Below are 22,806 nucleotides of genomic sequence, written 5' to 3' on the forward strand. Positions count from 1 at the left end.
ACATGGAAAGGTCTTCAAGATATATTAGTAAAACAGTATCATATTTTAAAAAAAGTACATAGTTTAAAAAAAAGACCAAGTTAAAAAAAAAAAAGGAAGGAGTATTGAATAGTGTATCAACAAGAGGGGAAAAGGTATATTAAAGTATACTGCAATTCCTTTTCTGTCTCCCAAAGGAATTATAAAATACTGCTGGCTATAGTTTATCTTTAGATAAATGAATAAAGGGTAGGGCCAGGGGGTGGGAGAGTTTTATTTTTTATTTTGTACCCTTCTGTACTGTTTCTGTTTCTACCCTTAAGGGTTTAAACATTATTTTAGCAGGGGTCAAATGGGAAGATAGGCTATGGCTCATTCATTGTTTTCTTATATCTCTATGTTAGAAAAAAAAGAGTTATGTTTTTTTACACATACTTACAAAGATGTTAAACCAAAACACATGCAATTACGAAAAAAAAAAAACCAGACACATACACATACATATATACACACTGTCTGACAGTAAGCACAGGGAAAACCTACCTTTTCCATTTCAGATACTTACTATCCTAATGTGTAATGTACAGAGTTAAAATTATCCAAAGATGTCAAAGTACTTCATTAATATTCCTTAATCGACTCTAAGTTTCCATTTCATATGGTGATATAAGATCATGGGTACAAAATATTAGTGAATACAGAAAGAAATCCCAAGGGTCTCATCTGAATAATGTTCTGACCACACATGAACTTTCTGTCCTTGTACCCCCTCACAGTTACGATTCAGAGGCTGATCTTCGAATCAGGTCCCCAAAATAAGCAGTGATTGTCTTCAACTTATTGTTAAGAAAGTTTTGTTCTATTTCCACTTGCCCTCCAGGACCGGCTAAGGATGCCACCTAAAAAAAGGAATGGAAGAAAGTCACGCATAACATAACCACAATCACAAAATAAGTATTTTATCTATATGCTTTATCAAATAACAAGACCCTGGCCTTTCATTTAAGTTTTTCAAGTAATGAAGCATCTCAAATGTTCAGTTACTTTCCAGGCAAGCATTAATGCAATATTTGGTGGCAGAAATAACTTGTTTCAAGCATTTTTGATAATATAGGTAAGGCCATCGTGCTGTTATTTGTGCAGGACCTAATCTCTCCAATGCCAGAAGCTAAAGAACTCAGAGGAAGAGAAAATGAATATAGTCTTTACAAATATCAGTTTTATTTATTAAGATAGAAACTTAAATAACTCTCTTCCCTGAAAACTTTTGTCCTCTTCACCTTACCATCTTACTCATTCAATAATATTATTTACTGAGTACCTGCTACAGTACAGGTACATCAAAAAGCAAGACAGACATGATCCCTTGATCTTGTACTTTTTCCTTCTCTAATTGGTGTCTTGTGTTGCTGCCCAACCAGAACCACTTCCTCCATCTGCTGCTCTTGTGTATTTTTTAGTCCCCCTACTTTTTGAGGTCTACTAGAATACAGTGACCAAACTTTTCTTTTCTTTTTTTTTTAAAAGATTTATTTATTTGTTTTGGAGAGAGAAGGAGAGAGGAGGGGAGGGGCAGAGGGCTTAGCAGAGAGCCCAATGCAGGGCTCGATCACTTGACCCTGAGATCATGACCTCAGCAGAGTCAGAAGCTTAACCAACTGCACCACCCACGCACCCCAACCAACCTTTTTATTAGGAAGCTAAAAGCATCACCTCCTTTCTACCTTCACAGAGTTAACATCAAAAGGATGCTTCAAGGGTCCTGGGTGGCTTAGTCGTTAACCATCTATCTGCCTTCAGCTCAGGTCATGATCCCAAGGTCCTGGGATCCAGCTCCACATCAGGCAGGCTCCATGTTTAAGGAGCCTTAAAAGAGGCTCTGCCTGCCGCTCCCCCTGCTTGTGTGCTCTCTCCGTCAAACAAATAAATAAATAAAACCTTTAAAAAAATAAAAGACGCTTCAAACTAGCAATGCTTTACCCTAAGTTCTTATGCAGAAAAAGTTTTGTTTTTGTCCAAGAGTTTTCATGCAGTCTCAGGTCTATTAACTAGGAAATAATGTTACCTTCTAAATCCATGATTACATAACCAGAGATAAGCTTCATCATGGTAGCAGTGAGAACGATTATGGAGAAGGGCATTGCATCAGGAAAGCCCCATGAGTCTGATAACCAAAGACACACAGTGATGGAAAAGGGATACCTAAAACGTTAGAGGTAGGTTCCAACAAAAGGAAACATGTAGTTTCTTTTTTTTTTTTTTTTGAGAGAGAGAGATAGCAGGAGCTCAGGGGAGGGGGAGAGGGAAAAAAAGAATCTTAAACAGGCTCCAAAGGGCTTGATCTCATGATCCTGAGATCATGACTTGAGATGAAATCAAGAGTAGGATGCTTTACCAACTGAGCCACTCAGGAGCCCAAGACATAGTTTCTGTAATTCATTCTGTGATCATAATTGGCAAAACTGTGTATTTTGCAAAGAGAGGTGCTGTTGGTTTAATTTTAGAGGTTGAGTGATCTAATCTCAGTGGTATTACACATGCTACACCAGTATCTGGCTGAAGGGAAGATTTACTGTGCATCACCAATGAGTATGTATTTTAAAGCATTTCAACTTCCTCTTAGAAGAAAGTCACAGATACAGAAATAGGGAAGAAACCACAGGTCATTCTGAAAGAAGCTGTCCCACTAAACTAGTAGCAATGTCAGTATCAACCCCTATCTGTAAAAGGGACACAAAGAGATGGCTGTGTTTTTAGCAACAGGAATAGCTGACAACTGGAGTCAAACACAGTATCTGACATAATGATAAAAAGGACACATGTATCTACTATTCACTACTAAGGAATAAATTAAAGTAAAACTTTAGATATTAAAAGTATCCAACTAGTCTCAGACTGGCAATTATAGGAATAGTTTTATTTTCTATTTTGGTATCTTTATGGCAGTCTGATTTTTTCTTCTTTTTTTAAGTAGGCTCCACACTCAGTGTGGCGCTTGAACTCATGACCCTGAGACCAAGAGTCACACGCTCCACTGCCTGAGCCAGCCAGGTGCCCCTGCCAGTCTGGTTTTTCATAAGGAAATAAAATAAAATAAAATATAATTATTTCACAGTAATTTTTCTAGGAGTTAGATATAACTCAGGTGTAGTATTTCTCCTGTTCCTTTAAATAGTGATTACTTAGAGGAAGTGACACTGGCAGCAAAAGCTGAAATTTCTTCTGGGGGAGTAGTACTGGTTGGGGAGGAGAAAGGAGGAGAGGGGAGGAGAGAAGAGCACAGGTGAAGAGAACCAGAGCAGAGCTGAAACCATAGCACACATATGCTAGAATAGATCTAGCAGACAACCAAAAGCAAAGTCAGAGGCAAATTTCAATACCAGTTCGACAGTCAATATAGAAATTGGTTCCTGAAAATAAGGAATACTACCTATCTCCCTAAGTAGTGTATTTTTCAGCCATAAATAGAATTACATTAAAACGAATGTCTGAGGTGGGGTACTTTCTTTTTCCTTTCTCCTCACTTTTTAGAGGGCTATCTGGACTTGGGTGCTTTGGATAGAGAAAGGAGTGGAGATGTCCTCAACATGAGGGGGTTTTCCCAGGTCTGCTGCAAAATAGTTAATGAATTATTTATTATTTTATTCAACAACTATTTACTGAGCGCTTAGAGGTTTTTGTCCCAGGCAGTGGAGTGCAACAAAAACAAAATAATCTCTGCCTTCCTGAAGGCTGGGAGAATTAGGTGACAGACAGACAAAACAAGTGTGCACCATTCGTGATATTGGAGGAAAAGGTGACTCTATGTTGAAATACAATGAGAAAAATTGTTTCTATTCAGTGTTTAGAGAGAAAATTAAGAAAAAAAATATGTTACTTTCACACGTTCTAATTAAAAACAATTTCTAAAAATAATTTATAACTCTAAAGGTTAGCATTCTGGAGTTGAAAAGACTATAAAAATTATGTAGTTCAAATCAGTAATGTTTTGCTTCAATCAAATTTAATGCCATTAACTTCCAGCTGTATTTTTCACTAGCAGGTTTAACTGGCAAAATATTATTTGATTCCTTCCCCTTTCTTAAAGTTTAATAAATCGAGAGAGAGGAGGAGGAAAGAAGGGGGTGAAACAGAGGGGAGGGAGAGAAAAGTATAGGTAGGTAAATAGATAAAGGTTAACAACGGCTCTAGATTATATGCTATGTTTTTGTCATATCACCCAAGTATACTAACTAGATTTACCAAAAGAAGTCCAATTATTTTGGATTGGAATTAGAACTAAGGCTGGAACTCCCATCAACTAGATTTTTTTTTTTGGGGGGGGGGAAGATTTTATTTATTTGTCAGAGAGACAGGAGCAGCGAGAGAGGGAACACAAGCAGGAGAAGTGGGAAAGGGAGAAACAGGCTTCCTGCAGAGCCAGCAGCCTGATGTGGGGCTTGATCCCAGGACGCTGGGACCATGACCTGAGCTGAAGGCAAACGCTTAACAAATGAGCCACCCAGGCACCCCTTTCAACTAGATTTTGTAATAGTTGTTCCTTGAGGATTGGGAAAAGAGAAATGGGTAAGCATTACAGGTGATAATTTTAGTAAAAGTGAAAGATTTAAGATCGAAGATTTAGGAGCCAACTAAACACTTAAAAGTGCATTTTCTTCTTTCTTTTTAAAAGTAATCTCTACGCCCAATGTGGGGCTTGAACTCACGACTGACCCCAAGAGTCGCATGTTCTACCGACTAAGCCAGCCAGGCACCCCTGAATTTTTTTTTTTTTAAAAGCAAACTGATTTGAAGTGAAAGTGTATGACAGCTGAACAAATGAGAGATAGTAACCACCAAACTGGATCCTAATGGAAAATCATAATCAATATCAAGGACAGGAACACTTTAAGAAAGATACAGAAAAATTAGAGCACTGAAAAACAGTCTTATTACTACACTGGAGAAGCTTGTATTTCCTTCACCCCTTTGGGTAAATTTTTTTAGTAAATGATGTAGATAAATAGAAGGATACCACACAGACTGCTACAAACAAGTCCTGTGCTAAACAGCTGGGGACTTCCTGATTCTTCGGTCTGTTGTGCTTCATGTAACTAGTTAAATTTTTTTTTTTTTTTTTTTTTTTAAACATTTTTATTTTTTTTTTTTTAAAGATTTTATTTATTTATTTGACACAGAGAGAGAGATCACAAGTAGGCAGAGAGGCAGGCAGAGAGAGGGGGAGAAGCAAGCTCCCCGCTGAGCAGAGAGCCCGACGCGGGGCTCGATCCCAGGACCCTGAGATCATGACCTGAGCCGAAGGCAGAGGCTTAACCCTCTGAGCCACCCAGGCGCCCCGTAACTAGTTAAATTTAAGAAGTCTTCACGTTTCCAGATTCCAGCTCTAAGAACAGGTAAGAAGTAAAGCTTACGGAACCGATTTTTGGTAGTGTTCTCCTAAGAGACTAATGCAGGTACATTTTTAATGCCCAGGATAATTTTTGACATATCCCCAAATGCCCTCCTGTTGACTATGGTGGCTTTTAAAAATCGTATTTGTTTTAATCAACAAGTAAACATTTGAAAAAAGAAAGAAACAGGAAATAATATGTGAGAGCCTGAGGTAGCACGCAAGTTATCTGAAAAACTATTGGCAAAAAATTAAGATTCATTCACTTTAGCATAAAAATCTCATTTGTTTACCATGTGCAGATAAACAGAACTAATCTTACAGAAATGTCTATAAAGAACAGTTAATTTCCCATCCAGGGAAATCTATACTCTGGACAGTATTTATATTTAGGGTAACTAAACTGATTGTGGGCCCAATACAGATATAGCTGTTGTCATGACGTCTGTCTGGGGGAGGTCACGGAAGGGTACACCATGTCTACCATACAAATGCCAGGAGTTACACGACATAGGCCCACCTCCCAGTCCACTTTTCAATACTGTTCTTAGGGATGCTGCTTAGTGTGGCCCTGCTCTCTACACTGGTTTAAACAAATCATAAAGGAAAAGAGCTTTAAATTTGAAAAGCATAAATGCTATCACTTTCCCGAGGCCAGGCATTTTAAGAGGGAAGGATAAGGAGGTGCTATACCACACCAACCAGCAGCCACTCCTCCCCACATTCCAATGTCTGCCTAGGAGACAGGGCTCCTCCTGGTTGGAGCTTCCGCCCACAGGGACTTCATACAAACATTCCACTCTGCTCAGAGACCTCTATCCATACTGTGTATGTTTACTTTTTAAAACAGAAGTTTTCCATATTTGGAATGCCTGGGGGATCCAAAGCTGGTAATGACTGCAATTGTATGACTGTCAAAGGAAACAAATGAAAACAAAAAAACAAAAAAAAACAAAAAAACACAGCAAGAAACAGGCATCCAGTAGATAAATACATATACCTTGGGCCCTCTGAACTGAAGCGAATCAGTTCCTAAGTTTCACTTGTGATTTCCTTCCAAAGAGCCTAGCACAAAAATACTTTGTAAGTTAGTTAGTTCTTGAGCTGGGTAGTGAGAGTTGAGGTAACAAGGGAATATGTGTCCCAGAGTAACCCCCATACAGAAAAAAGGGAATAAAAGACTGAGATAATAGGAGAACTAGAAAAATATTTTACTAGATACAGAAAATAACTGGCCTCTTCTCCCATGTGGAGGGACTACAGGACAAGCTTTATCTGTGTTGCGCCCATACTTAGTTTAGTTACAATAAATATAAACACAGTCCAGAGTATAAATCTCCCTGGATGCGAAATTAACTGTTCTCTATAGACATTTCTATGGGAAAAATCCAGCCTGAGTTTCAAACTTGGGGAGCTCATAAACCAGCCCAAATTTAAGTTCCGGTCGCTGTGACATTCTAAATATTCCTTAACAAAAAAGCTGACTTCTTTGTAACAGTGCATTCTCTCATTCTTGCAGTACTGCATTTTCTCTCATTTTAAAAATCCTACATATGGATAGATTTTCTTCTTTTTAAAAAGAAAAGCTGACTTCCTTCTGTAATTTGACCCAAATTTAATACCAAACAATATAATATACTTGAAATCTCATTTCTTTTTTGACTTTTATCATTCTTCAGTGTCATTACTCCCTCTACAGGTAGAAAATGTAAAATCACCAACTGTGATTCTAACAGGTTGTTGAAGGAAACCAAAAACACAAGTTAAAAGAAAAAAGTTAACTTTCTCCTTGGGCTGGTGTGAATTTAACTAGAAAAAAACATACTCATTGTAACTTTTATAATAAGTAGTAAATTTCCTATTGTCATTCAGGTATCCAAGTAAGCCCATCTAATTTTTAATATAAGGATCATATAACCTCTTTGAAACTTTGAGATTTGCAATTTACATGGGCAAATAAGAATTATGGAATCAACAGGCTCAACCCTTATCTGGCAGTCTACAATGCAGATCAGAGTCACATGAGTAGCAGGTATGGTTTAATATCAAATTTGATATAAAAAAGCAGGGAGCAAGAGGACAGTACTTTTTCTTGTAACTGGTACAGCATATCGTATTTGGGAGGTCTAATGTTTAGACACAGTGGCTCATAAACAAATGACAGGTGACAAGATTTAAAGATTTTATTTATTTATTTGACAGACAGAGATCACAAGTAGGCAGAGAGGCAGGCAGAGAGAGAGGAGGAAGCAGGCTCCCTGCTGAGCAGAGAGCGTGACGCGGAACTCGATCCCAGGACCCTGGAATCATGAGCCGAAGGCAGAGGCTTTAACCCACTGAGCCACCCAGGCACCCGACAGGTGACAAGATTTAATTTCATCTCCTTCTAACCCAGAATAAGAGCTCAGGCTCGTTCATTTTATTTACCCTTCTCTTAACCCAGAGAATCCCAACTCTAGCAGCACATTATACTCATTTAGGGACTTTTAAAAAATTTATGCATGGGCCTCATCCAGAAAATAAATCAGAGAGAATCCTTCCCAGTGGACCAGGGTGCTGGTAGTTTTAAAAAGCTACTCAGCTAAAATGATAAAACTCTCAGAAGAAAACACAGGGAGGAATTTCATGACATTGGATTTGGCAACAATTTTTTGAATACGACACCAAAAGTACAGGGAATATCCAGAAAAACAGCTAAGGTGAACTCCATCAAAATTAAAAACTTCGTGCAGCAAAGAACACTGTCAAGATAGTAAAAAGGCAACTCATGGAATGCAGAAAAATATGGGCAAAGCATATACGGATAAGGGGTTAATAGCCAGAATATATGTATATGAATAGATGGTCAACATCATTAGTCATGAGGGAAATGCAAATCAAAACTACAATGAGATACCATTTCATACCCTTTAGGTATTATTACAAAACAACAAATGTTATCGAGAATGTGGAGAAACTGCAACTCTTAAAGAACTGCTGGTAGATGGGGCGCCTGGGTGGCTCAGTGGGTTAAGCCCCTGCCTTTGGCTCAGGTCATGATCCCAGGGTTCTGGGATCGAATCCTTCAGGGTCTCTGCTCGGCGGGGAGCCTGCTTTTCCCCACTCTCCCTCTCTGTCTACTTCTGATCTCTGTCAAATAAATAAAATCTTAAAAAAAAAGAAAAAAGAACTGTTGGTAGAAATGTAAAATGGTTCAGCCGCCATGGAGAACTGTATGGTGGATCCTCAAGAAACTAAGCAGAATTACTCTATGATTCAGCAGTTTCGCTTCTGGCTATATACCCGAAAGAACTGAAAGCAGGAATAGATACTATGTGCCCATAGCAGCATTATTCACATCAGCCAGAGGTGAAAATAACCCAAAATGTCCACGGATGAATGGATAAACAAAGGCATAAACACACAATGCAATATTATTCAAATAGCTTTAAAAAGGAAGGAAATTCTGACACATGTTGAAACATGGATGAACTTTTAGGATATTATGCTCAGGGAAAAGAGCTAGGTACGAAAGGACAAATACTGTATGATTCTACTTATTTGAGGTTCCTAGAATCATCAAATTCATAGAGACAGTAGAATGGCGGTTGCCAGGTAATGGGGAGTCAGTGTTTAAAAGTAGAGTTTCAGTTTGGGAAGATGAAGAAGTTTTGAGATGGATGGTGGGGATGGTTGCACAACAATGTGAATGTATATAATGCCACTAAGCTGTATGTTTACAAATAGTTTATGGTTTAAGTTTTGTTATGTGTATCTTACCACAATTAAAAAAAAGCCACTCAGGCAATTCCAATTAGCAGCCAGAGCTGAGAGCCAGTGTTCCAAAGACCAAGGAAATAAACCAAGATTGGGAGAGGGGGACAAACTGACATAAGAATATGTCCTTTCAAGCGAGTATATGTTTCTGATAAGAGAAAGAAAAATATATGATCTGGGAAGTGTGTTTATAAATTAAATTCTATCATTTCACAAATATAAAACCTTCTATTCTATCCTCTAGAGAAAAATGTCATCTTTCCATACTGGCCCTCTTCAAAGTATTAGTAACATTCACATTCTTCTCACAAAAACTTTGTAATAGGATCTTCAAAGTCACATACATAGGACTTTATTGAGAGTTTATAGGCTAGAGGTACTGGTGATAAGTGCTATACCCACATACTCATTTATGCCTCAGAACCGTCACCAGATAGCTAGTAAGTGGCAGGGCTAAGACTAAACTAGGTCTGTTTGACTCTTAATCTCTCTTTCTGTCTGGTTTTGAGCCCATTAACTGAACATTACCCACACAGGCTCACTTCCATGTCACTGGTGCTCTTGCCACCTTCTCCTCAACTCCTACAATCGAAGCTTCTTTAAAGTCCAGTTTATACCCTAGATCATCAGAGCCTTTCTTGAAGTCATCCAACAAGATAGTCAGAGCATTTAATCTCCACCTTTTTACTGAGAAGGTTGTATTATTTAAGTCCCCATGACCAAAGCCCTAAGAAGATGCTGAACTAGCATGAATACTGGCTACTGTAAGCCCTAAAGAATCTTCTGGAGACCCAAGATTGTCTGAATGTGTGTGTGTGTAGGACGGAGGGGAGTGCCTCTGGCTTATGGCAGGAGGGAAGTGCTTGTGCTTGTGAGAAGCTAAGACAGGAAGAAAGAAAACAAGAACTTAGAAATTCTGCTCTCAGGGCACCTGAGTGTCTCTGTTGGTCAAGCAACTAACTCTTGATTTCAGCTCAGGGTCGTGAGATTGAGCCCCACATCGGGCTCTGTACTCAGAGAGGAGTCTGCTTGAGATTCTTTCTCTCTCTCTCCCTCTGCCCCTTCCCTTGTGTTTTTTTTCTCTCTCTCTAAAATAAATTAAAAAAAAAAAAATTAAAAGAAATTCTGCTCTTGCTGCTCCCTCCCAATCACCCTGCATTTGGTAGATCACTTAGAGAAACTGGGAACTCTGGTCTATGTTCAGGAGTAAAGTCAGGACAGTCTGAAAAGAAATCCTGCTGTGAAGAGCTGAGGAACAGGTGGGAACTAATTCCATTGTCTCACTCTTCCCTCTCCATACCAGTGAGGTGCGGAATGACAGTAGAAGACTGAAGAATACAACCTTTATATCCTGTTTCTGTCCAGATCCTCCTCCTCAAAGGTGAGGAGCTCTGTCCTGAGATGGTGTTTGGTGATAACTGCAGTCTTGTGGTGCCTGAGTTGGCAACCCCATAGCCTACCCACTTTCACCCCTTGAGGTTATCACTGGGGCTAACACAAACTTCAGCAGTGGTTGTCAACCCAGGCTACACATTAAAATGATCTGGCACTTAGACAGTTACAGTTTTTCCAAAGGTCCCCAGGGACCCTAAAGCACAGCCTATCTCCTGCATTACTTGAGAACAGCCAACACATAGTAAGACAAGATATTGATGACCACAAGTATTTCATGGAAGAAAAACAAAATGGATTCTAAATTATATGAAATACAGAAAGGGTAGACCAGATTAGGAATTTAAACTTCTTAAAATAACAGTAAGAGATATTATTATTAGAGTATAAAAGAAGAAAACAAAAAACAGTACAGAAATATTAAGTATAAAGAATGTAATAGTTGAACTAAAAAACAATAGGTGAGATAGATAACACATATACCTGAGGAATGAGCTAGTTGGAAGACCAGATCTCCCAGAAGAAAAAGGAAGAGAAAAAACACCAGGAAATATAAATTTGAAAGACTAATGTCCACATAAGTGATGCTCCAGAAAAAGGAACAAAGGTGGTGAAAATTTTAGTTGAATAAATAGTGGGAGATAATTTCTTCAGAACAAGATGAAAGAGGTCAGAAAGACAGGGTTGGCTCTCAGTATCAAATAGGAGAGAAAGGAAAACCTCAGAGCTAGTAACACTACAGTAAAATTTAAAATATAAAAAGACCAACATTTTCAACAGAATGCTTATCATACATATGATAATATGTGTTATCATAGATATGACAGCAGTAACTGTTTACAGAAAGCAAATCAATAAAAACATGAAGTAAAGACATCATCAAATGTTTATGAGGCAGTTACGTCAAGTTCAATTCTGTAAGAGAAAAAATTACATTATTAAATAAGTATTTACGGAAGAATGGAATAAGGACATTAAACTCTTCAACTATTAGCCAAGTGTCCTATATTCCAAGACTACAGTTAAAATCGCTTCTGGCCAAATTAAGGCTTCATCTGTCTGTATATTTCTATTTAGGCTCCTCTTTGAGGAATACCTAAAACCTCTACTCTCAAGGTAGGTCTCAATAAAGACAGATCTTAGCTAGTTTGGGTATGTGCATTTGAACCACAACACATTCAGTCATCCTTTCAGAACATATAATTAAAAGCCCAGAGGATTCTATTTATATATACACATATATATATGTCCTTCTGCAGCTGTGGAGATGAAGTGGATGAAACGGGCATGGATTTAACTACCAAACACCTACAGTTTTCTAATAATAGTAAAAAACCCAGAGACTTCTCATAAGTATGTTCTCAAAGGAAGGTCCTGTATCTTTTTTCTGCCCATTTTTTGGTAAGTTATGCCAGAGGTTCATAGAAATTCCTTAGTAGTGGCTTACCTGGTCAATATCAGCATTTCTTGGAAGAAAATAAACAATATTATTAGTTATCTTCTGGGAAAGCCTGAAGATTTCAAAGGTGAATAATAGTTAAGGAATGGTAACAAAAACAGCAGTTAATTTCTAATCACAGATATGTTATGTCATAACCCAAATGTATTTTGATATGTAACTACGAGACACACATTTATATCTTCTAATGGAACCTAAGAGAATTAAGTAGCAGATTTGTAATTCAGATGGGTCAGAGATTAGAAGTTAAGCCCATTCATTCGATTACCCATGTGGAAAGCAGCCAAGAGTCAGAAATACACTTTCTCTTTCTGCCATTTCCTAATTATTATGAAAATATAACAGGAAAGCATAATACCACCTCTTTCCAGTAAAGAATAAAGACAAGTAAATCTGGTCATTGTGGCTTACATTCTAAATTTTAAATAGCATTTCAGAAACATACTTCCTGTTAGGGTGATTCCTCTGGGTAGGAGAGATAAAGAAAAGGACAATTAAATGTTGTTCTTTATGAAAGAAGGGTTTCCTTCAGTACCTTGGAAGACTGACAGGGAACATTTGAAGATGCAAAGAGAATAAGCACAAGCCAATGTAAGTTGAAGAAAAGTTAAGAGATGGTCACTCAGAGTCTATGGACAGGTCTTGAGGAAACTCCCAATTTCCAAGTCATTAATTTCAAGCAATTAGTATTTCCCAGTTGTTTTATAATGAAAAAACTGGATAGTGCCCGAAGGAAATATGTCTTCACATCTGCCATTCCACTTGGAAGTAAACCACCACTTAATCTTTACACACTGGCTTTTTATGCAAAATGAACTGGAATCTATCAAGTGCCATTAGTATTTCCCCACTTCACTCATGTCTCTTTCTGAAACACACATACACACACTGACTCATATGCACACCTTTTTCTCCACAACCACTGTCTGAGTAAACGCTCAGCCTTCCAAAGGATATCCATCCGGAGACATCATGGTCCTGATGTCAAAGGTCTCCGCAGTAGCGTAATCTGGTCCTCCCCAAGGAGGGCTAAGAAACACAACATCAGCCTTTAAATGTGAAGCCAGCAAGAGGAAATCTCCACAGATGAACTCTATCTTGTCTGCTATTCCATAAACTTCTGCATTATTGCGAGCAAGATCAATCTTCACAGGATCAATATCAATGGCAATCACTAAAAGTGGGAAAAGAAGAGTCAAATGACACTGATCTATATGATTTTTTCTCAGTCTAAGAACTTTTTTTAAAGACTAAGAGAATTTGGCACATGTATCAGAGATAAAGAACTTACTTAAGAATTTTAATCTAAGTTAGAAAGATTCACTTGTGTAGCACTAAGAAAATTTGACTGAAGGACCTGGCTTTCAAAGTTGTCACTCAGCCAGGTTTTCCAAAGCAAGTAGTGACAGCTGCCACACAGTATCTACTGAGAGGTAAACACGTGCTTAGCACTGTGCTCTGAACAGCCTCAGCAGCAAACACTTGGAAAGATCACTGACTGCATGTCATATTTAAAGATCACTGACTGCATGTCAAGCCTCTAACGCTAGGATTTTAGAAACGACCAATTTCCTAAAATGAAACAAAGCTTCCAAAGAAGGACAAATATGACAACTTCTACAGAAAAGCAAATTAAAACACATTTTGACAAACCCATAGAGCTAGTTTATGAAGAAGAAATGTAAAAACATCTGCTGATAATGTTTAATGAGACATCCTAGGAGGAGGGAACCGACAATACTGTTTTCATTGGATGGGCTTTCATTTAATTTATTGCAATTTCATAATTAGCAATGCAAACATAAGTTATTTTTAGCTCACTCCTATCTGGCAGTCAATAACTCAAGTGCACCTGTATGTGCACCAGTGTGTTGGTGGCAATATTTCATATTTGGAAAGGCTAAGTGGAACCCTGATGCATGCAACATGGTTGTCATGGAAACATAGTTTTCTAGAAAATGCCGGTTTCAAAATTTGTTAACTCTTTTGAGAAGTAATGCACTAAATAAATCACTTGAACAATGAATACAAGCTCCAATTACATGCTGAAATCATGCATTTACAATGCTATATTTTCTGTTCTAAATAAACTACCATTCCTAAGAGAAAAGATGAAAATATTCTTTTCAGCTGTTAAATCTGCTCCATTTGTAGTACAGAGACAGATGGGAAGATATGCTGACACACCAAAAACTCAATGGGAAAAATGATTTTCAACATCAAATATATTCAGTCAATCCTCATGTTTTCATCTACATTTATCCTAGAGGCTGCTTTGGTTTTAGGCCTAACAGAATGGAAGCACTCATTCTATCATGTAAAAGGAAATGCTGGCAAATGTTGAATGACATTATACAGAACTGCACTGTCCAGGAAATGGTAGTCACTAGGCATACGTGGTTATTACCTTTAAACTGATTAAAATGACAGAAAGAGGGGCACCTGGGTGGCTCAGTGGGTTAAAATGACAGAAAGAATTTAGATCCTCAGTCACACTGCCACATTCTTTTAAGATTTATTTATTTATTTGAGAGAGAGAGAATACACGCATGCATTCGGAAGCTGGGGGAGGGGCAGTGGGGAGAAGGAGAAAATGATCAAGGAGATTCTCCACTGAGTGCTGAGCCTGACACATGGCTCCATCCCAGGACCCTGAAATCATGGCCTGAGCTGAAATCAAGAGTCAGCTGCTTAACCCACTGAGCTACCCAGACACCCCCACACTGTCACATTTCAAATGACCAACACACATGTGGCTAGTGGCTATGATACTAGACAGTGCAGATACACAACATTTCCGTTATCACAGAAAATTCTATTGGATAGCAGTAATACTGAAGTATATAGAAAGGGAAAAAATCTTTAACATCAAAATGTAAAACTTTGTGGATTCTCTAACCATTTAGTTGAGTATATGCCTAGACAACAATTGGGTCTGGGAAATCATAGCAGAAGTAGCCTTCCTTTAGCTTGGGACCCACATCAGATATTTTTCTTTACCAAATGTGTACTAAGCTACAGAAAGCTTTGGCAAGAGACCTATATTCACAGAAATACAAATCTACAATATGGGTAGTTTCCATAATCTTTTGAAAAAGTTTCCATATCTGTTTGCCGCTTTACCAGAAGGCAGATATTTTAATTGTCATGCTGTGATACAATGTCAAAATGAAGACAAATTTGAAAATTTTTGAGGAAAAATTATTTTTATGCAATAAACACTGATCTAACAGAGCTGGCAAGTGCAGAGGAGAACTTTAAGAGTAAATAATGAATTCAAGGAAAACAAGAAAATAACTCCTATTCCAGTAAATGTGAAGACAACTTTCATTCAGGCTATTAGAAGACCATGTAAGGTGAGAACTGTCATGCCCAGGAACATGATTTAATAAGGTCACAGTTCATCAGCATGGGTCTAGGTCTTCAACGTTAAGTTTTCCTTCACCAGTTTTTAGCTTCTATATTCTACTTCCAGACTCATACTTTCCTAGTTAACATTAAAAACTTTAAATAAATTTAAGAGACTTAACTGTAATTCACTGAAACGGAAGCTACATGTATAATACAAAGATGCTTGGGGAAAAAAGCATCTTCAGAGAACAACTGGTATCTTTAAAATGTCACATTATACTACACTTTAAAAATAATTTAGAAAGAACAGGGATATCAGAAAAAAAAACAGAATAAAAATCCTGCCTTCATGACTCAGCCATGTCCATTTTGGCAGACCTTCCAATTTTACAAAGTTTTTTTTTTTTGCCTTGGGAAATAGCAGACACATAACCTACTTGACATAGTTCCTGGCACATATACAGTGACACAAGGTTTCTTTTTCATGATTCCGAAGTCAAACGACCACGAGAATGACATAATACTTTAAAAATTTTTAATTTTACAATGCACAAACTGAAAGGTATTACAGAGATTATCTTAATTGTTAAACGATGTCCAAAGTCATAAAGGTGGCAAAACTGGAACTCCCTAACCACTCATCTTCTAAAGAATGGTTTCCCATTTTAATATTTTTAGTTTTTTTATAATACTTTAATCTTGGCTTCACCAAGCTGTGTCTGTGTAATCCTGAGCAAGTTATTTCATCTCTTTATTTCCCAGTTTATCTGTGAAACGCAGATAGTAAAAGATACACTTTACAAGACCACTGACTAATAAATACATATTAAGCACTTATATCAATATGACATACAAACTGTATGCTTACTATATGCTAACTATTATTATTTTAAATATTTGGTATTAAATTACTAATTATATAATAAATCTCAGCAAAGACAGGCTAAAGCAAAATGAAACATTTATTGAGTAAATTAAAAAGAAATTACTGATCTTCCTTTGATGGCTAATTACCTCTCTTTCCTGTTAATGCAAACTGAATAGTATTTCCTCCAACTCCACAAAATGCATCTACTACAATGTCACACTTGAAGGACTGGCTGACCCGGCCAGCAATATGTTCAGCAATCTTCTCAGGAGTAACTGAAAACCAGCCCTCTGTGAAGGGAAGAGTATTTCTGTTAAAATGTTCAGTTTCAAGAAGCCAACCCAAGCATAAACATAGCAAACACACAGACACACGGACACACACATATTATATATATAACATATATATTATATGTACTTAAGCAAAACTTAGTTTCTCTTTTCCAGAAATTATAAATTACTTAGTTTTTAAGAAGTTCCACCAAGCTTGTTATACAAAGGAGCAGTACCATTCCCATTCCCAATTTCCACCAAAGCAACTGCCTCAGTTCTTGCCTGATTCTTTTGTAATATACTTCTAATAATTGAATGCAATTTTAGTTTTTCTGTTTGAAGTATTAACTACTGACTATTATGGAAAATGGAAAGTTAGCTATCCAACTGGCCCACTCCCCAAACTCCACTGAGTTTCCTGATTATTTCATTTCTAATGGGGAAGCAAACTGACCTCCTTTCCCAATAGAATTAACATTTTTTTCAGAAAGCTATTTCTCTGAACAAAAATGATACACCAGTTTTTCTGTTCCCTTTCCTTACCAAAACTTTAAATGGCTCCTCATTGCTGGAAGAATAAACATATAAACTCCCTTTATAGAATTAAAAAGCTTTTATCGAGTCTTATTTCTCCAAACTCCTATGCACTTTCTTCAATACACAACATTTTGTAAATTACTATAAAAAGCTGACAGAACCCAAAATTCTAACCCCAGATCAAGCCTCCTAATTTTGAGTTATTGAGACCAGTGTTTAAGTAGCCCCAATATGAAAATAAGCATCACTTTGCAGAATTGAATTAAGGAAGGTGTTCAAGACATAGGAGGAACACTCTTTCTAGTTCCAGTGTTGACTGATTAAGTGGTGTCTTTCTGAACTAGGTATTTTGTCATCAGATGTTCTCCTTAATAATCTACTGATTCCTTTTATTATTTATCATAAAATATAGACTCAGTATAGATTAAACCTGAATGTGAAGTTTTAAAAACACATGTATATCCAAATTGAGAGAGACTGTAGAAAATAAATGGGTCACTTTTCTTTGGAAAAATGTCAAAGTCATGAAAAACAAAAAGGCTGAGGAACAATTCCAGATGAAAGGAAACTAAAGAAACATGAAAACTAAATGCAATACATGATCCTATACTTGAAGGAAAAAAAAATACCATAAAAGACATGACCAGGATAACAGATTACACTGGAGTCTGGACTACCGATCGTAATAACTGTAGCCATGTTAAATTTGTAATTTTATCATTGTTACATAAAGTATCCTTATTCTCAGAAAATACACACACACACACACAGTGTTAAGGGATAGGAGCAACTGGATCAGAAACACACACACAACGGTAAAGCAAATGTGGCAAATGTTAAAAATAGCCAAATTTGGGTAAAGGGCATTACGAACAATTTTTTACTATTCCTGCCACTTTTCTGTAAGTCTGAAATTATTTCAAAATAGTATTAAACATTATATATATATATTTTACCTCTGTCCAATTTAATCCCATCATCAAAACGGGAGAAGAGCCTGTATCTCTGTGCCCAGTATTTTGCCAGCTCAGGAACAGCAGCTATCTCAGGAGGCAGACCAATTACCTTTTTGTTCTTGTTTTTCTTTTTCTTCTTCTTCTTTCTACTTTCCACTAAAATAAAATAATATAAATACAGATGTTCACTATGAAAAAAGGCAATCATAGGTGAATTTATCTAAGAAGTAAGTGTAGCCACGTTCAGTAATTACAATTTGGGAATGCACTGTAGACTATGCAGGCAATGGCCCCCCAGAAGAAGTGGGAGGGCATACTGCAAACAACACCGACTTTAGATTACAGTCCTGTTTTGCTATTTATAAGCTCCCTGAGCTTGGAACAGTAACCCAGGCTCTCTAAGATCCAATTTTTAATTCCTTAAAAGGAATGAATGAATAGTATTTTACCTACTTACTTCACAGGATTGTTAGGGTGTATGTAGAGATACTACATAGGTATAAAAGTTATTATTTCTGTTAGAGAAGATACTGCTTTAATTGGTCAATTATAGAAATCCAAACATTTCTCTTCCCTTCTTTAAAACAAAATCTCTGGGGCGCCTGGGTGGCTCAGTGGGTTAAAGCCTCTGCCTTCGGCTCATGTCATGTTCCCAGGGTCCTGGGATCGAGCCCCACATCAGGCTCTCTGCTCAGCAGGGAGCCTGCTTCCTCCTCTCTCTCTCTCTGCCTGCCTTTCTGCCTACTTGTGATCTCTACCTGTCAAATTAAAAAAAAAAAAAAAAAAAAAAGCCAAAATCTCCCAAGGACTGATTAAGCCCCTAACTTCCAGCTTGGTCAATCCTCTGAATCCAGACATGACCTGAAGGGTCGTGTGGCCTCTGGGAAATTAAAACAGGTCACTGCTTTAATGTTAATAGAAAGGGATCTCATTCATTCCGAGATTGACTTTTGCTTAGATAAACAATTTTTATTAATTTGGTTATTTGGTTTAAGTTCTGAGATTAGAAACAGCAACTTAGAAAGAGTGCTGTCACAGCTAAGTATAATGACAAGAATTGATGCTGACAAATAAAATGACTACATTTAAATGATCCTTAAATAGGACTATGTCTTAATATGGTCATCTGATCATTGTAACACACAAGGTGTTATCAACAGCAAAGTGTAGTAAGAGTGTTTTAGGAGAGGGGACACTTAACATCTTGAGTGAATAATTACTTACTGTGCAAGACCATCCTGTACATGACATAACATTAAGCAACCCAAAGTACTAAACGTTGGTATCCCCAGGTCATTTTAATAGCCAACATCTTCCAAATGCCCCTGAGGTGGTGGTATCACCCCAGGTGAGAACTACCAGCAATATGAGGCAAGGTAATTAGGGAAGTAGGGGAGGGCCAGAAAATGGGATTGAGGAATCAGACAACCTGGTACTGAGTCCTTCTATGCTGCCAACTGGTTCTACGATCTCAGGTAAATTTCTTAGTTTCTCCAAGCTTAACTTTCTGTATTTTTAGAATGAGGATAATCCTGCCTACTTCACTGGGTTATTTTATAGATTAAATAAAAATAAGGGACGCCTGGGTGGCTCAGTTGGTTAAGCGGCTGCCTTCGGCTCAGGTCATGATCCCAGCGTCCTGGGATCGAGTCCCACATTGGGCTCCTTGCTCAGCGGGGAGCCTGCTTCTCCCTCTGCCTCTGCCTGCCACTCTGTCTGCCTGTGCTTGCTCGCTCGCTCGCTCTCTAACAAATAAATAAATTAAAAAAAAAAAAAGCACATAAAGGCATTTTGGAAATCTACAAGTACCACATGAACATCAGTTGTACATGACAATAAAAAAATTTAAACTACTTTAAGTATACATTTTAGAAAGGCAAAGAAGTATGTGATATAAAGAATACAGCTCTATACACATACACACACACACACACGAAAAAAATTAAGATTCAAATGAGGTATTTTCTACAATTCTAAATTAAGAAAGAGACCATCACAATATAATTGTTTCATTAGGGCAAGTCTGAAATCATTCATCAATAAAAATGAATACATGTCAAATGAAAATTTCTACCTCATAAAAGCCTCAATGTTCCACTGAATACAATTATAAATTATAAAAGAACATTTACTGTAGAATACATTCAAGTAGTACAAAAGGACATAAAGTGAAAAATGTGACTCCATTCTGCATTCATTATAGGCCACCACTATAAATACCTTATGTCAATGTACCATCCAAACAACAAACTACCACTACCAACAACCATTACCACAAAAGCACCCCCCCCCCACACACAAAGAATTATCAAAAGGAAAACCAGGGCAATACCAAATTTTAAGCCAGTCACTTTTAGCCTAGGGAAGAGGGTAGTGGCAGAGACCAATCTTAATGGCACAGAGGGACTCAGTTTTCCCATGTGCTTGGCCTTTTCTCATGCTTGCTCAGCCAAGAATGTAGTGTTCTGGTGCTAAATCATTGCCACTGGCATTTACACTTGCTGTGCCTTCTCTCCAATTAAAAATAAATAGTACTGAATCCTTAGGTACAGATGATTTATAAGTGAAAACTAGGGAAGCATATTACTTAAATTCATCAGCAAGTTGAAGATTCTTAATCTTACCTTCAGTTTCTACCTGAAGAGAATCTGGGGTAATCTGAGTAACACCATCTTCCTTATCCGTAATAGCTACTACTGTGCTGTCTCCTTCATTTTTTTCTGTTTCAAGTTCACCAGCTGAAGACATGGCATGACACTTTTCAGGCTCTGGATTACTTGTCTCCAGTGGGTCATCACCTTTTTTAACAGGCATTTCTTGTTCCTCTGAATCACTACTTGTGCAGGTGTCTTGCACATTGTCATGAGAAACTGATTCCTGTGATGCTTCCTCATCCACTGGCTCATTAATCCATTTTAGGAATTTTTCTACCTGAAATTTTAAGTCGTTACAAGCATGAATGAATTCCAAATTACACAGAATATTCCCATCTGTTTTACCATTTGGACTTCACTGAAGCTGTTGTAATTATTAGCTCTAATAAGTATACTGTATCATACAAGCTAATAATGTATAAGTAATTCTGAGCTAACTATACTTTTGTATCTGGACATACCATGACCTTATTAAAGATTTCTTTAAAAGGAAGATTAAACACATGACAATGACCTTCCTGTAATCAATTAACACTAAGAAGATAAAGCTAAACTATTCTAGTAGCTTTGCATAAAAGGCTTCTAACAATATAACCATACTATGTGGTCCTACCATTACAAATGTACCTACTTATTGTTGAGTCATTATTATTAGCTTTTCAAATTATACAGACCTTTCTTCAATGGCTCAGGTTAAATTGTACTCATCACCAAAGATAAACTAAAAAGATCTAGTGTCCATCTATCTGTAAGGAAAAGAGGAGTGCTATCTTAGAATGCAAGCTGTCCTTTAATGGAGCAGTAAAGCCAGTAAAATGATTCCTAAAAACTGGGTTTCTTAGAAATGTTAACAAGGTGTTAACAGATGATATGTACTTCCCTGCACACTTCTGTAACAAGAACATTCTTTGTAACAGATCCTGGTGACCTTCCTATGAGTTAGGAAATTGGATGATGAGCATAGATAACAACCCAGAGTCTTCAAAGGGACTGTGTCTATAGAGCAGATATCTAAGGACACAACAGTCATATTTCTTTTCTTCTTGGCAATACTTAGCAGTTATGTTTTTGCTCTTTGTCTATAGCTGGATGTATGGGGACTATCACAGCCAACATGTAAAAAATTCTGTAAGACTGACTGCTAATACTGGGAAATGTGTTCCAGATATAACCAGGGCCACTAAAATATTAAAATACCACCAGCAACCAATCTGAAATATAACAAAAATAAAGCCAGCTATAAATCTGTAGCATGATTTGGAAGAATACTTAAGTTGGGAAGGATAATGTATCCTAAGGGTAAAACAAAGTCATCACAGGGTCTGAGATTTTGTTTTGTTGCCTGAAGGAGCTGCTGGAGAGGTAACCGACACAAAGGTTTTGCTCACTAAAAGGTGGTTTTTTCCCCCCCTATAATGGATAAGCATCACTCATCAAACCAAGCAAAAATAATTCTAATTACCTTTGCTCTTCAGGTGCTTGGACAGCAGGTACAGCAGAGTGAAAGAGAGGGGATGTGAATATTCCAGTGAGCAATGTAAATCACTAAATTAGCATGAAACTATTAGGATGAACTGGTTAGTGCAACGTTTGACTGATCACCTCTAGATGAGCTCAAAATTAAAGCTTACAATAAATGCAGGACCAGATATTGACTTCCAGGATCCTACTTAGCCTGAGGCAGATAAGAAATTCTCACTGTTACTATATATATGAAGCAATTTTATCTATTTATCTTTCCAGTGATACTAGCTTTTGAAACATCCCTTTTTCATATTACTCTCAACTTATTCTATTTTAAATTTGGTTCACATGATATATGCCTTTGGGAAGGAAGGGGAAGAGAATTTTAGGTACCTTTATATCTGATAGAAACAAGATTTCCACCTGAAAAAAATTTTAAAGAGTCAAGCTCACAAAATGAAATTTTATCTGTAAATAAAGAACAAAATTTATATGTACCTTAGTCAAGGTTTTGCTTTTTTTGAATGCTTTTTCTGACTCTTCAGTAAAGAATATGTGTTTGTTTTTCATATTTATTTGTCTTCTCATGTCCAGGAACTTTGACTTATACTTCACATTCTTCTGTAGGTATCTGACCCGCCGATGACTGAAGTTTGAAATTCCACCATATCTGTGACCAAACCAAAAGAAGCTGACTCAAACCTTAAGTTCTGAGTTTGTTTTCTTATA

The 22,806-nt window shown here is 37.2% G+C and overlaps 1 protein-coding gene across 1 annotated transcript in view; it reads right to left on the reverse strand.

Annotated features, from left to right (window-relative positions):
• Positions 1-240: 240 nt before the first annotated feature.
• TGS1 (trimethylguanosine synthase 1) overlaps positions 241-22,806 on the reverse strand; it is a 40,364-nt gene continuing 17,798 nt past the window's right edge. The window contains exons 7-13 of the mRNA XM_080802639.1: positions 22,576-22,747; positions 20,584-20,890; positions 17,960-18,115; positions 16,341-16,484; positions 12,933-13,149; positions 11,964-12,042; positions 241-878 (exon numbers count right to left, since the gene is read on the reverse strand). Of these exons, the coding sequence (XP_080658765.1) occupies positions 756-878; positions 11,964-12,042; positions 12,933-13,149; positions 16,341-16,484; positions 17,960-18,115; positions 20,584-20,890; positions 22,576-22,747 (1,198 nt within the window). The 3' untranslated portion in view covers positions 241-755. The remainder of the gene's footprint in view (positions 879-11,963; positions 12,043-12,932; positions 13,150-16,340; positions 16,485-17,959; positions 18,116-20,583; positions 20,891-22,575; positions 22,748-22,806) is intronic.

This window comes from Martes martes (assembly GCF_963455335.1).
Source record: "Martes martes genome assembly, chromosome: 4".
In the NCBI taxonomy this organism is placed as follows: domain Eukaryota; kingdom Metazoa; phylum Chordata; class Mammalia; order Carnivora; family Mustelidae; genus Martes; species Martes martes.